The 16,169-nt window shown below is 44.3% G+C and overlaps 1 protein-coding gene across 4 annotated transcripts in view; it reads left to right on the top strand.

Moving 5' to 3' along the window:
* Nucleotides 1–16,169, top strand: part of Slc7a6 (solute carrier family 7 member 6) — a 32,435-nt gene that overhangs the window by 10,992 nt on the left and 5,274 nt on the right. For all 4 annotated transcript variants that reach the window (XM_028857715.2, XM_028857712.2, XM_028857713.2 and 1 more), the window contains exons 3-8: nt 122–680; nt 10,741–10,866; nt 13,970–14,114; nt 14,797–14,920; nt 15,143–15,246; nt 15,867–15,963. In XM_028857715.2, coding sequence (XP_028713548.1) covers nt 158–680; nt 10,741–10,866; nt 13,970–14,114; nt 14,797–14,920; nt 15,143–15,246; nt 15,867–15,963 — 1,119 coding nt within the window. In that variant the 5' untranslated portion in view covers nt 122–157. The remainder of the gene's footprint in view (nt 1–121; nt 681–10,740; nt 10,867–13,969; nt 14,115–14,796; nt 14,921–15,142; nt 15,247–15,866; nt 15,964–16,169) is intronic.

Below are 16,169 nucleotides of genomic sequence, written 5' to 3' on the forward strand. Positions count from 1 at the left end.
TGTTGCATGCTCTGCCTAAGCAGATGGTGGGCAAGGAAATCTGTCTGACAGGCAGGTGTTAACTAAGCCAGAGTCACACTAGCTCCTGCCCTAGACTTGACACACTTGTTTTCTTTGCCAGGCCACAATAAACACAGGTGTACAGGAACCATTTACCATGGAAGCCAGGGAGATTGGGATTCCCACACCCACCTATCATCTTCTCCCCAAGGCCAACCAGCACACAGCAAAAGAAGATGCCAGCTCACCATCTCAAGGGTCTCCAGAGACTATGCAGCTGAAGAAGGAGATCTCCTTGCTGAACGGGGTCAGCCTGGTGGTGGGCAACATGATCGGCTCAGGGATCTTTGTCTCCCCCAAGGGTGTTCTCAAATATACTGCTTCCTATGGGCTGTCACTAATTGTGTGGGTCATTGGTGGGCTCTTCTCTGTTGTGGGCGCCCTTTGTTATGCGGAACTGGGAACCACCATCACCAAGTCAGGGGCCAGCTATGCTTATATCCTAGAGGCCTTTGGGGGCTTCATTGCCTTTATCCGCCTGTGGGTCTCACTTTTAATTGTGGAGCCCACCAGTCAGGCCATCATCGCCATCACCTTCGCCAACTATATCATCAAGCCCTCCTTCCCCACCTGTGACCCTCCATATGCCGCCTGCCGTCTCCTTGCTGCCGCCTGCGTATGTAAGTACGGGGAGGGCCGGGCCTGAGTGGAGGGAGGTGTGGGCGCTGCATTACCTGTATGGTTACTAATACCTCAGTGCTATGTTTTGCTCTTTTGGGAGTAGGGAAGGTGTGAGGCATCACACCTTTTGAAAAAATAATTTCATCACTTATTTGGTTCTGAGAGATAAGTAAACATAAAGGATGGGGATAGGAGGAGTTTGAATCTGTTCATGACTTTTCCTATTCTTAGCTGTCCCATATTTCTTTTCTTTTCCCTTTTTTTTGGATTTTTGAGACACGGTTTCTCCGTGTGTATTCCTGCCTGTCCTGGAACTCTCTCTCTCTAGACCAGGCTGGCCTTGAACTCACAGAGATCCAGATCCACCTACCTCTGCTTCCTAAGTGCTGGGATTAAAGGTGAGCGCCTCCGCCACCACCACCTGGCTAGCTGTCCCATGTTTTTTCTCTTTCTTGCTCTGTGTGACAGCTTGGTGTACATGCCTTACCAAGGTTTCTTTTGGGGGCGGGGGATGGGGGAAGGGTCAGGTTTTTTTTTAATGGTGTCAGTATTACTATCTGTAACTTACCTCAGGGAACAGGTCAGAAAAAAGGCCTTGTGCTCTCAGTTTTTCCTTAGAAACTAGTTTAAAGGCATCAATGAGGAAATAGGCTTCCCTAGATAATGGGGTCCCAAATCCCACAGGACACCCTCTTCCTTGTCACCGCTGCTCTTTGTAAGCAGCAGGCACCATCCAGATGGCCTTTCCCGCTGGTGTTTCCGATTTCTTTACACTGACTTTGTAAACAAGCTCTGCCTGCTGCCATTAAAAGGAGGATGGCTTCCATCCTGTGTGAGAGATTCCGGGGGAGCCCTGTTTATTTATTTATTTTCTTTTAGGGGTGGAGAAAAGGATATTCATTGTGAAATCATGGAAATGAGAGAAGATTGCTCTGAACTTAGCCAGCCTGGCAGAGCTAGTCAGCTAGCACAGAATCTTGTGTTTCTTAGTACTGTGCTGCCAGAAGTACTTAATCATATTCTGTTCTTTATCTCTGCACGCAAAAACTTTGGCTATATATATATATATATATAGTTTATTGACAACTTTAAAAATAGATCAGTAATACCTTTGAGTTAGCAAAAAAGTGTACTATGCCTCCTGATTTTAAGAGGTTTGTTAAGGGCAAACAATAAAGGTGATCTCTCCATATCCCTTGAGACAGGGGAAATAGATACCCCTGGGAGGAGGAAGAAAGGTGGAGTTCAGCTATGTGTCCTTCTTTTTCTTTTTTCAGCTCTCTGTCTAATAGGCTTTCACCAGTTTCTGGACTTGCTGAGATCTTTAAAGGCCAAAGTTTTAGGCAGGTGTAGTGGTGCACACTTTTAATCTCAGTACTTTGAAGGCAGAGACAGTCATTTCTGTGAGCTGAGGCTAGCCTGGTCTCTACATAGTGAGTTCCAGACTAGCCAGGGCTACATAGTAAGACCCTGTCTCAAAGCAATCAGACAAACAAAACAAAAAGCCAGTCAGTAATTTTATGAACCAGGCTTGGTAGCTCACACCCATAATCCCATTACTTGGGAAGCATAGGCAAAAGGATTGCCAAGGCCAACTTGGGTTTCATATCAAGTACCAGACCAGCCAGGGTTACCTAGTGAAACCCTGTCTCAAACAAGCAAATAACAAAAATGAGGACTGGTGAGATATCTCAGCAGGTAAAGGCACTCAACTGCTAAGGCTGACAACCTGAATTCAATCCCTGGGACCCACGTGGTGGAAAGAGAAAACCTACTCCCACAGTTGTGCTCTGACCTCCATAAGTGAGAGTTCTCTCTCTCTCTCTCTCTCTCTCTCTCTCTCTCTCTCTCTCACTCACTCACTCTCACTCACACACACTAAAATGTAATAAAATTTAAAGATCATTTTAGAGCATCTGCATATTTTTGGCATTGAGTTATACAAATTCTAGGACTGTAGAATTGTTCATGCTTTTTAGAAGGTTTTATACATGTGTGCTCCTGAGCATCAGATAGTGACTGCATTGGTTTGACAGCCTCAGTGTGAATTCAGAGAGCAGCCACGTCTAAGGGACTGGTATATATATATATATATGATTTGGATTTAAAAAAATTTTTTTGTGTGTATGGGTGTTTTGCCTGCATCTATGTTTATGTACCACATGTGTGTAATGCAGATCCCCTGGAACTGCAGTTACTGATGGTTGTGAGCCACCATGTGGGTCCTGGGAATTGAGCTCGGGTCCTCTGGAAGAGCAGCCACTGCTCTTAACCACTGAACCATCTCTCCAGCTCCATGAGGTTTTTTTGTTTGTTTTAAGATTTATTTATTTTTTTATCTTATACATGTATATAAGTGTTTTGCCAGAATATATATCCGTGCACCACACCACATGCATGTGTACCTGGTACCCTCAGAGGCCAGCCTAGGAGGCCAGATCCCCCAGAACTGTACTTACAGATGGTTGTGAGCCACCATGTTCGTGCCGGGAACTGAACCTGACTCCTGCAAGCATAACAAGTGCCGTTGAATGCCCAGTCGTTTTTCCAGCCCCTATAACTTTTGACACATAGAAGATTATTTTCATTTGCTCGCCTCCCCACCCCGTTTTGATTCTTCCCATGTTTTCTTGATTTTATATTTTCCAAGAATTTATATTTTGATTGAAGGAGTGACATCACCTCTTTGAAATATAGCCATGGGGTTTCTGGTCCTCTTTCACTCACGGTGTATTTTTACCCAGATTTCTTAGGACCGGTATTATGAGCTCCCTATCACAGAAACTCAGCTATTTCCAGAATTCAGATCTGAGGGCATGAACTTGTTAGAAGTAAGGACAAATCATAAAACCATGTTGCACTCTAACCAATGAGATGTTGGGATTCTGCTTATTTCCTTCCTTGGAACTTGGGTCATAGACTCAACTTTAAACAGAGCTTGGATGTGGTGAAGAGAGACTGTTTGGAATGACACTGAGAACAGCATGATCTCAGGAGACAAACGTTATGAGGTGAAAAATGAAAGATCTGCACTGGATCCTTTAGATAGGTTGGAGAATGAAGTTTGGAAATTGAGACATTAGAGTCCACCTTGTTGGTTGGGAGACTGCACAAAGAATTTCTAGCCAGAGGCTAGAGAGATGGCTCAGCCATAAAGAACACTTAGTGTGGGTTGGAGAGAGATGGCTCAGAGGTTAAGAGCACTGACTGCTCTTCCAGAGGTCCTGAGTTCAATTCCCAGCAACAACATGTGGCTCACAACCATCTGTAATGAGATCTGATGCCCTCTTCTGGCCTGAAGTTATACATGCTATATACATAATAAATAAATAAATCTTAAAAAAAAAAATCCTTAAAAAAAAAAAAAACACTTAGTGCTTACTGTTTGTCCTAAGAGGACTTGACTTCAGTTCCAAGTCCCTACATCAGGTGGCTCACATCTCAATAACTCTAGCTCCAGGAGTAACCACTGCCTCTCCTCCATGGTTATCTACACTCAAATACACATAACCCATATGTAGGGACACATACACATAATTAGAAATAATAAAAATAAGTACTTTTAAATTTTATTAATTTTTTCAGACAAGGTCTCATTGTGTAACTCTGACAGTTCTAGCACTCAACTATGTAGACCAGGTGGACCTTAAACTGTTTCTGTCTCCCAGGTGTAGGGATTAAAAGCATGTGCCACTATACCTAGCTTTAGGTCTTTTTTCTTTAAAAGAAGTTATATCTATGCCAGGCTAGACAAAGTTTCATTTTAGACTATAGGATTCAGGAAGACTTCCTATCTTCAGTTGTGGGGCAGAGGCTGTAAGATAGTTGCTCAAGGGCCAGGCTTGGCCCACAGATAGATTTGTTAGGCCTGCACAGTTTTTATTTGTTTATTTAGTTGTTTGTTCATTCATTTATTTATTCCTTACTCTGTAGATCAGGGTGGACTGGAACTTGGTAAATAATCCATCTCTACCTCACTCAGTCTACTGAGTGCTGAGATTGCAGGCATGGGCCACCATGCCTGTCTTAATTTTTTATTTTTAAAATAAAAGGCTCAGCTGGGTAGGGGTAGGAGGTGGCGTACCCCTTAATCCCAGGACTGGGGTAGGGAGGGCAGAGGCAGGTGGATCTCTGAGTTGGAGGCTAGACTCGTCTATAGAGTGAGTTCCAGGACTACACAGAAATCCTGTCTCCAAAAACAAACAAACAAACAAAAATCATTAAAATATAATAAGTAAATAGGCTCACAATTCCAGTTGAAGGTCAACAGATTACAAATATGATGGCCTTCTTGCCAGTTCAGTCCCAAGACAGCACAGGATTTCACATGGCAAGAGACAGGGAGCACATTGACTCTGATCTTTCCCTATTTTTACTTATTTATTTTGTTTTTTTTGAGACAGGGTTTTATTATAAATCTCTGACTTTCCCCATTTTTTAAAGTATGTAAAGTACATACTTTTTTTGGTACAAAATAATGGGTTTCATTGTGTTTTCATACATGTATGTAATGCACTTCAATTGTATTCAATATTACATTTTTCTTTCTATCCTCCTTACCATTCACTGTGTTTTAAATAATTTTAATGTCAGCATTTGAAAAATTGGAATTTAGACTGGTGTAGTAACACATTTCTATAATCTCAGCCCTTGAGAGGGTGAGGCAGAAGGATTGCTTTGAGTACAAGGCCAGTCTGGGTTATATAGTGAGGACTGGGCCAGCCTGAGCTACATAGCAAGATCATGTCTCTAGCATGACAAACAGAAAACACAATACAGAAAATTAGAGCATGCACTTTCTCTTGAAAAATCAAGAGTTCTGACAATTTGAATCCAAATTCCTGCCTCTTGGGTAGTAACCTGTTTAAACAGCTGTTGCTACTTTTAAATGTAGTATGTGCTCTCCGGTCCACTTCTGCAGTTTTCTGGTTTTTCATTTCATATCCAGACTTGTTGCCTTTCCCATTTGTATTGCCTTTCTCTTTCTTTCTTTCTTTCTTTCTTTCTTTCTTTCTTTCTTTCTTTCTTTCTTTCTTTCTTTCTTTCTTTCCTTTTCTTTTCTTTTCTTTCTTTCCTTTCTTTCCTTTCTTTCCTTTCTCTCTCTCTTTCTTCCTTTCTTTCCTTTCTTTCGATAGGGTCTCACTTGGTAGCCCTGGTTGGCCTAGAATTCTCTATATAGACCAGGCTGGCCTGAACTTCACAGAGATCTGCCAGCCTCTGCCTTCTTAGTGCTGGGATTAAAGGCGTGCACTTGTATTCTTGGCTATGTACTACTTTTATTTATTTTTTTTTTAAGATTTGTTTGCCTGTGTGTGTGTGTGTGTGTGTGTGTGTGTGTGTGTGTGTGTGTGTGAAGTGTAAATGTGTGCCACATGTATGCCAGTGCCCACAGAGGCCAGAGAGGGTGTTGGAGTCCCTGGAGCCAGTGGTAAGGGCGATTGTAAGCTGCTGAGAACCAAACTCCGCTTCTCTGCAAGGGCAGCAAGCCCTGCTGTGCTCTCTCCCTAGCCCTTGCATTTGTATTGCTTTGTTGACCTCTGAAGGTATGAACTTGAATATGTTGCTGCTTCAGCCACTGCCTTCCATCTGCATCCCACTGCATTCTCATGTTACAGTTAGGGAAATCTAAGCAATTGGTGGTGGTGGTGGGATTTCAGGTTGTCTTACTTGTCCTAAAGTAGTGGTTCTCAGTGGGAGGTTAGTTTGGCTCAAAGGTGTCATTTGGCGGTATCTGGAGACATTTTTGGGATAACAATTTTGGGAAGCAGTGCTTCTGTTATCTACTGGTAGAAGCTAGGAGTGATGTTGAAGGCCAGACAGGATATATAGTCTTACTGGCCCAAAATGTCAATAGTGCTGCAGATAGGTGATTATCCTAAAGGTCTAATCATGGAAAGCTGGAGGGTTTGAGTTGTATCACTGGAGTCTGAGCACATGGTCTCCCAACTGTCTGGTAAGCTGGATAGGGCTGGGCAATCTTGGAAGCATAAGGGGTGTGGGTCTGTGGTGAAATTTTGTTTACTAATTAGAAGCAGGCAAGTAGTCAAGGGACTTGGCTTCTGTTTGGTAGACTGTGTTCTTTGGCAGGACTGAGAGCATTAGGCAAGCTAGGTGCCTGGGGCCTGCTCTGAGGATATACTTAGGCTGGGATTCCTGTGCTGGATTCCCTGAGAGAGAGAGAAAGGAGGAGTGTTTATTAAAGTTTGTGTCCAAGGCACTTGACTTACTTCATCCTACTGGCCTGCTCCCTCTGGCAAGTGTCTTTTGGCTCATTAACTACTTTCATTGAGAAAGAAGCATATGTGCTTGGTGAATAAATGTAAAGACTACCATAGAAAAAAGGCTCTTTCCTCTCCAGCTCTTTATTCTTTTTCTCACAGTCAGCTTTACTGGCCAGATGGCTTTGGGCCTGCAGGGACTTCCTGAGGCATGCCTTCACTCATTCTGTGAGTACAGTCAGCCACTCTCCACCGCAGGATGGGTGTAGTTCCTTGTGTATAGAAAGGACCGCACTGTAGGAGGACTGCAGAAGAGGAGAGGGAGGTAGGAGGTGCACCTGGGCTGAGGGTGTGAAGCCTATTCAGGGAGTCCAGCTAGGCTTCTGGGTCCCTCTCCTGTGGTGTCCAGTTTTGGTCTCTCTCCCTTGTTCCCCTTTCTTTGTTTCTACCTCATCTTAGTCTCTGTCTTTTCATTTCTGTGCATTTCCTTGTATTTCGGTCTTTTTCTCACAAGTTCATGCCTTTTTCTAATTTTGTAGTCCTGCTTCCTTCCTCTGCGTGTGGTCTCTGTTCTGCTATTAGTTAGGGCTTCTATGGACTTTGACTTGGTGTATTTCTAGACTCTCAGAGTACCTTGTTGCCATTAGATAGACTGACTTTCTTGGCATTCTGGGAGGGATAGCTTAGAGGCCTAGCTTGAATCCACTTTTGATAGGGGAAAAAGAGCAAGTCCTAAGAAGCAGATGCACAAGTACCTCAAAATGTGCTTATTGTATTGGTGCCTGTGGTTTACTGGTGGTTGTTAACTACGTATGTTAGCTGATCCAGGCTTAGCCAAAGAGAGAACTTTGATCAGCAGTTGATCTCCATGAAGATTTTTTGACAGCACACATTCCTTTGGGGTACCCCTCTCCTATCAACCCATTTAACCACTGTGTCCCCAACTCCATATAATTGCTTCACTATGTGTCCACCTTAAATGACTGGCTGGTGAGCACCTGTACTATTTGGCAGTACTTATCCCCCACCTTGAGACAGGGTTTCTCTGGGTAGCCCTGGCTGTCCCTGGAACTCACTCTGTAGACCAGGCTAAGCTCAAACTCAGAGATTGCCCTGCCTCTGTCTCCTAAGTACTGGGGATTAAAGGCATGTGCCACCATACCCAGCTATTTTTTTAAATATTTATTTTTATTTTATGTGTATGAGTATATGCTGGCATATATGTGTCTGGTTCTCATCAAGGTCAGAGGGCATCAGTTTTCCTAGAACTAGGAGTTACAGGTGGTTGTGAGTCACCATGTGGATGCAGAAAATTGAACCCAGGTCCTCCGGAAGAGCAGCTAAGTGCTCTTAACCACTGAGCCAACTCTTCAGCCCTATTTGACAGCATATTAAGAGAAGCTCTTAAAACATGATGGAGGCTATTCTGTCACATTTGGTCATTTTCACAGCTGGCCCTGGGCACTGTTCTTTTGAGTGGAGACTTGCCCCAGGAACTGGCTGTTAACTGAAAGCTGTTACCTTGCCTCCAACTAGGGTTCATCAATTCCCTTCTTTGCTGGACTGTGAGCTTTAGATGGACTATATATAAGCTGTTGCCCTTTGAGTTTGTGGTCTTTCAGAAACAAGACTGAGATACCTTAGGGAGAGACCTGGAATCAGATGTTCCCAGGACTGGATACTAAAGTATTATGAAGTGGGAATGTGAAGATGAGAGGGAATTTGGACTGAACTGCCCAGTGTAATTGGGGAAGATTTTCAGAGGGAGTAAGGGCTGAGCTAGACCTTGGAAGTAGATGTCGGTGATGGCTGTGGCAAGAGGAGAAAACCTTTGGTGTGTGTGTCTGGCATAAGTAAGGGAGAGTACACCTAAAGGAATAAGTAGGTGAGCACGTGCAAGTGGTTGAGAGAATGGACTGTAAGAGTTTATAAAAGAAAGCATTTAATTGGGAGCTTGCTTACAGTTTCAGAGGAATAGCACATTGTCATCATGGCAGGCCATCGTGGCATTCATGGTGTTGGATGTAGCTGAGAGCTGCATCCTAATCCACAGGCAGAGAAAGACCCTGGCTGGGCCTAGCATAAGCTTTTAAAACCTCAAAGCCCACCCCTAGTGACATACTTCCTCCAACAAGGCCACACTTCTTAATCCTTCTCCTTCTACTCTTCAAAGAGTTCTACTCCCTGATGACTAAGCATTCAAATATATGAGCCTATGGGTGCTGTTTGCATTCAAAGTACCACAAGGTATATAATTTTGTTGTATTTTTGAGACAGTGTTTCTCCGTGTAGCTTTGGAGCCTGTCCTGGAACTCACTCTGTAGATCAGGCTGGCCTCGAACTCGCAGAGATCCACCTGCCTCTGCCTCCTGAGTGTTGGAACTAAAGGCGTGCGCCACCACCGCCGCTGAGCTCCACAAGGTATATATTTTAAGTGTTTTGTTTTTGTAAGCTTGGGACAGAACTTAGAAGTGTCACTGTGTCCCTTCTTGCTGTAGAAGCCCTTGGATGATCTCATGTTTTCCCCTAGATCAAAGGTGTTCTTATTTTTCAGGAACAGAGTTCGCTCTCTCTGAGTTAATCCTCAGTCAGCTAGCAGTTCACAGCCAGCAGTAATCTGCAGGGTTTAGGTGTTATTGAGATGGGTGTAGGAAGATCACTGAATTTGGAAATGCAAGATTAGAAGTGATAACCCTTTCAGCCTTGGTTTCCTCGTGTGTAAGTGCCGCTGGGGAGCAGACACTGTACGGTAGTTTCTTAGTCTTACTGTATGGGCCTGTTCCCTCAGAATGCTCCTTTAAAGGGAAGGTCCTGAAGATCTCTTCCCCTTATACGTTACCATTCTCATTTCTCTATAGTTATTAGCTGAACTCTTGCCCTTAAGGCCTCAGGCTCTGGCTCTGAATTGTAGGCATTTCTTCCTTGGGATCAGGTGTGTTTAGTAAATCTCTTAACTTCCCTGTTTGGTGTAATTAGAAGGGTACATTGGAATTCTGGGTTCCAAGGTGAGGGGATTTTTGTTTGTTTGTTTGTTTGTTTTTTGTAGACAGGGTTTCTCTGTAGCTTTGGATTGTGTCCTGGAACTCGATCTGTAGACCAGCCTGGGCTTGAAATCACAGAGCTCCACCTGCCTCTGCCTCTCGAGTGCACCACCACCTCCCACCTCCAAAGGATTCTTTTGTTTAGAGAGGCTTCCATTGTACACATTTTTATCCTTTACCGAAGCCCACACAAAATTTCCCAAAGGGAAAGGCATTAGTATTGAGACTCATTAAAAATGAAAGTAAAAAGGTGCTGGAGAAGTATGGTCTGCAATGTCAAAATGCTGGGACTTTGTCAAGCAGCAATGGTCACCATGCAGTCCACACCATGTAAGATGGGGAACAAACATTTGTATTTGGGGAATTGTTAGAATTGATAGTGAGGATGCCTCTGAAATTGTCAAGTATATAGCAGACACACACATACAGAGCATGGGTGATTGATCATCAATATTCAAATTTACCTTATTTGTTAATGGGTTTTTGTGGAATCTGGATGGGAAAGAGTGGGTGAAGTGAGGCCAACCATTCTTGGTGCTGGGGATCATTTCCAAAAATGGTTCTGGCAGTTTAGAGCATATATGTGTTCATGCATGCCCTAGTGTCTTTGGATACAGCGTAGGGCATTTATAGGTGCTGAGCTGGCCTGTGTACTGCTCCTCCTGTTTACCTGTTCTAGTTCTCACTGACCCATTGTTCCTCTAACTTAGGTAGGGAGGGTAGAAAAATGCTTTCTATAGAGAGGTTGGGTCTGTGTGCTCAGCTCAAGCCTGCCAGTGATACTATGGTTTTCCTTCTAGGTCTGCTGACATTTGTGAACTGTGCCTATGTCAAGTGGGGCACACGAGTACAAGACACATTCACGTATGCCAAGGTCCTGGCACTCATTGCCATCATTGTCATGGGCCTTGTTAAACTGTGCCAGGGTAAGAGGGGCTGAGGTGGGAAGAAGGGTCAATGTCTCCTGGAACCTCTTTGGCTCCCTGAGGAGGATATGGGGACTTAGCTAGCTTCATCTCTCAGCACATTTTGAGTATATTCTAGAGTGTTGTCAGTGAACATGAGAGATGGTTCTGAATCTCTTCCTGGGCTTGGTCAGCCAGGCTGGCTTGGCCATTTGGACATGTCACATGTCAGGTTCTGCTCAGGACTTCTTTGGAAACAGCATTTCAGGAGCTAGCAAAGGTCCTAGGAGTTCTTGAAACTTGGAGTATAATTGGGTTACTCATAGAAGTCATTTAGGGGGATAGATTACTGGTTCCTGGTTGTAGTCTGTAAGTAGTGAGTGGGAAAACTTGACTTTCCTAGAGGAGGGGCAGTAGGGAAGGGGCACATGGTCATTTTGCAATATTTTATTGTTTATCTGGACTTGGATTAAACATTGTGTTGAGGAATCTTTCAAAGCCAGCTCTTGACAAAATGTCAGAATGTTGTGAAATGAGCATTGTCTTTCCTATGTTGGCTTTTCTTTTCTCTTTTTTCTTTTGTTCTTTTCTTTTTTCTTTCTTTCTTTCTTTTTTTTTTTTTTTTTTTTGGTTTTTCGAGACAGAGTTTCTCTGTGTAGCTTTGCGCCTTTCCTGGAACTCATTGGTAGCCCAGGCTGGCCTTGAACTCACAGAGATCCGCCTGCCTCTGCCTCCCAAGTGCTGGGATTAAAGGCGTGCGCCACCACCGCCCGGCTTTTTTTTTTTCTTTTTTTTTTTTTTGAGACAGGGTTTCTCTGTGTAACAGCTTTGGCTGTTCTGGAACTTGCTCTGTAGACCAGGCTGTCTTCGAACTCAGAGATCCACCTGCCTCTGCCTCCCAAGTGCTGGGATTAAAGGCATGCACTGCCATGCCTGGCTCCCTCCCTCCCTCCCTCTCTTCCTTCCTTCCTTTCTTCCTTTCTTTCTCTCTCTCTCTCTCTCTTTTTTTAAGGTTTATTTATTTATTATGTATACAGAAGAGGTGCACCAGATCTCATTACAGATGGTTGTGAGCCACCATGTGGTTGCTGGGAACTGAACTCAGGACCTCTGGAAGAGCAGTTGGTGCTCTTAACCTCTGAGCCATTTCTCCAGCCCTCTTTCTTTTTTTTTTTCTTAATTTTTTTCTATGAATGTAACCAGGACCATGTGCATACTATGGTTTTTTTTTTTTTTTTTTTTTTTTTTTTGCTTCAAGACAGGGTTTTTCTGTGTAGCCCTGGCTGTCCTGGAACTCACTCTGTAGACCAGGCCAGCCTGGAACTCAGATACCCTCCTGCCTCTGCCTCCTGAGGGCTGGGATTGAAGGCGTGCACCACCACCCCCTGCCTTGTGTGTGCATACTACCTTAACTCAGTTACACACTATGTTAACTCAGCTAGTCAAGATGTCAGTATATTTTGGGTTGGCCTGTAATTTACCACATAGCCCAGTGGCCTCGAATATTTGATTCTCTTGCTGCAGCTTTCCAAGTGCTGGGATTACAGGTATATACTACCATGTCCAGCTACATACTAGCTCTTGAAAGCTTTTTTTCATTCTGGGGTTAGAGTAGACTGAGGCTAATGGGCTTCCCTAGATGTCCTGAAAGGTCTTTATCGTAGAATATCTTCTGTATTTAACAGCCAATTCCCTATTTTATCATTCCCAAAGCTGGGGATCTGAGTCCTTCATCTCAGACCTATTGATTTGAAATTGAAAAGTATAAAAGTTCTTGTTTGTGCATAGTCCTGAGAACCAGAGACTTAAGTCTACACGCATGCTAGACAAGTGCTTCTTCCAGCCCAAAGCTATGCTTTTATGAAGTGCCCTAGGTAATTCTCAAGCAGCTAGCCCAGGAAATTTGTGTGTACTACTCCTGAGTAACTACAGTCAGGCATCTAGATGTCTTTGAAATCTTAGGAGTATCTTAGAGTAAAATTGGGCTATTGAGTAATTTTTCTTCCAAAATGTGTGCGTTAGAGAACCACTGCTGTGTGCAGTGGGTGATACCCCTGCAAGTTCTTGCTGCACACTTACCTCTTTTTACTACGTTGAGATCTGGGTGTAGGCTCTCTTTTTAATATTCCCCCCCCCCCAAGACAGGGTTTCTATATAACAGCCCTTGGCTGTCCTAAAACTAGCTTTGTAGACCAGGCTGGCCTTGAACTTACAGAGATCGACTGATTTCTGCCTCCCAAGTGCTGGGATTAAAACCGTGCATCACCACTGCCTGGCCTTTTTAATAATTTTTTATTTGTGTGTATGCCAGTGGGTCCTGTGGAGGCTAGAAGAGGTGTCAGATTTCCCTGGAGCTGGAGGTATAAGTGATTGGCCATTGAGCCTTCTTTCTACCCCTAAGTCTAGGCTTTTTGCAGCAGGTGATGACAAGCTTCTTAAAAGGCTTACTCTTGCTAAAAACTCCATGCTCTCTGGGTGTCTGTCCTGAGCAGCTAGTTAGGCTTTCAGGTCTGCAGTCTTCAGAGGCCTCTAGAGAAGATGGCAGTTGCTTTGGCTTAGGTTGGAGCTCCGAAGGCCCAATAAGAGATAAGAAGACATCAGTTACTCTATAGCCCCAGATTTCCTGCCCTATACAACCACACCACAACCACTGCAATAGAGTGATGGGATCTTCCCCAAGAGGCTGGTAAACCCACAAGTCCAAACTGTACAGTGAACTGAGCTAAGGCCAATCTCCAGAAGGTCTGGTTGTCAGTAGAAATGACTTCTTTGTGTCAAATGACTAGTGAGATCAAAATAGCAAGAACTGAGGTCCCTCTCCAGAAATGGAAATTCCTCAGGGCCTTGGAAGAAGTGATAATCTAAGTGCAGTCAGTAATGCTTTTGTTTTATTGAAGAAAACTCAACCTGAGAGAGTAGGTGGGGTGGTGAAGTGCAAGGAGTTTCTGATTGTTGTTCTTTTGGTATTAAATGATGTTTTTTGTTTTTTCTTCCCCTGCCCTGTTCCCCCCACCTCTCTCTCTTTCGTTTCATTGTTTTAATTCTCCCTCTAAATCCTTTATCTTCTCCATATTCCTCCCCCCTCTTCCTTTTACCTGGTCTCCCACCCACTTTTGCCCCACAGGACACACTGAGCACTTTCAGGATGCCTTTGAGGGTTCCTTGTGGGATGTGGGAAACCTCTCTCTTGCCCTCTACTCTGCCCTCTTCTCTTACTCAGGTTGGGACACCCTTAATTTTGTAACAGAAGAAATCGAAAATCCAGAAAGGTAAAGGCGAGATCACACTCTCCATCTTGGCTGGAACTCCTGCTGATGGTGGGCACAATTGCCCTTTTCTCATACCTCCTCCCTCTGCCTCTCATCCCCTCTTCCTGCTCTCCTTCTCCAGTTAAGAGGCATTAGGGGCTAGGATGGGAGTGAGTGAATGTGGGAAAGCCCTTGGCTTTCATCCTCATGTTCCATTGGAAAAGAACCCAGGGTCCTCCCTAGAGGAGAGGTTTTTAGTGGGCAGCAGCAAACCCAGCTAGGACTGAGGTGGCAGGACTTAGCCCTGTGGTAGTGAGACTGTGGCCTCAGCTGTCTAAGTTGTTTCCTGCTTACCGAGTCCCCAGCCTATCTTCTAGTTCCCAGAGGATAGTGCTCTTGCATTTATCCTGAGATCATAGATGCAAGAATGTTATAAAGCCACATGAGACTCACTGAACCTAATCTGGTAGGATAAACTAATCTTGTGCCCCCTTTCAGAGAAAATGCTCTCCCTTCCTCAGTGGAAAGTGCCCAGGAGCACGGGAGCATACCTACCCTAGGATATGTGGGGAAGAGGAGCCCATCTCAAAGACCTGGCAACAATGAACTATTTAAACGTTAGAAAATTCCAGTGGGTGCTGAATGAGTTTTCATTCTCGGGGGAGGCTGGTTCTAGGTAGTTTTATTTCACTTGTCCTGACAGAAATTTGCCCTTGGCCATTGGGATTTCTATGCCAATTGTGACACTCATCTACATTCTGACAAACGTGGCATATTACACAGTGCTGAGCATTCAGGATGTCCATAAGAGTGATGCCGTGGCTGTGGTGAGTCTCTTGGGGGTCCTCATTTGCTCCTGTTCATCTCATGAGGATCACATGGTGCTTAGCTCCTGAATGGTCCAGTTCTACAGTGTGAGGGATTGGTCTGGATGGGTCAGAGGGTGGGTAGTTAAACAGTGACTGCCTTTGTCCAGAGATCATAGATATAGGAGGAAGATTACAAAACTCTGTTCTGTATTGAGGGTCCCTTCTTTGCTCTGCCTCCAGACATTTGCTGACCAGACATTTGGCATGTTCAGCTGGATCATCCCCATTGCCGTTGCCCTGTCCTGCTTTGGGGGCCTAAATGCATCCATCTTCGCTTCATCAAGGTACTTTGACCTTTCTGATGATAGACTGTTCCCAGCACCTGTGTGGCATTCATAACCATTTATAACTCTAGTTACAGGGGCACCTGTGCACACTATTAACTGGGTACTATCTCTCCAACCCCCATGGTTGGCTTTTAAAACAAAGACTGTGCAAATACCAGTTGAAACAGGAGGATCTCAAGTTTGAATCCAACCATACCTACATAGGAGACCTTATCTTTTAAAAAAGGCCATCGTGGAAGCTGTAAATTTGTACTATGGCAGAATAGGTATACTCCTAGTGGGATGGATTGGAATGTCATTTGGTGGTGGAAACACACAGTGTCTGTGGGATGTTGGTGCATTATCTGGTTCAGAAGTGGGAGTGTTGGTAGGTGGTAATGAGTTTTGTTGCTGAGGGCCTGGAGTGGTTAATGGATAATGGTGGATGAGCATTCCTGGATAGTGGTGAGGTGCTAAGAGTTGAAGACATTTGTGGGTAGTATGAGTAATGGGCTGAGTGTGTATGAAGCATGAGAGGCTGTCCCCTGGCTTTTTTTCTGGGGCTCTGAGCTTAGTTTGTCTGAGGAGTGTGGCTGAGTCAAAGGCTGCTGCTGCTGACACATTTCATACTCTTGCAGGTTGTTTTTCGTCGGCTCTCGTGAGGGCCACCTCCCGAACCTCCTGTCCATGATACATATTGAGCGCTTTACACCTGTGCCTGCTTTATTGTTCAATGTAAGCTTTGCTGGGAGAATGTGGACTTGGGCAGGTTTATGCAGGATTCCTAATTCACATTATACTTTAGGCTTTGTTCTAAGATTTGAAGTACAATTCATTCTTTGCAGTAGTGTTTGGGATGAAACCCAGGGCCCCATATATGAGACAGGCATTCTGCCACTGTCCTATACTTCTAGTCCACTATTTATTAATTTTCCCCTGCC

This window comes from Peromyscus leucopus, chromosome 5, assembly GCF_004664715.2.
Source record: "Peromyscus leucopus breed LL Stock chromosome 5, UCI_PerLeu_2.1, whole genome shotgun sequence".
Lineage (NCBI taxonomy): Eukaryota > Metazoa > Chordata > Mammalia > Rodentia > Cricetidae > Peromyscus > Peromyscus leucopus.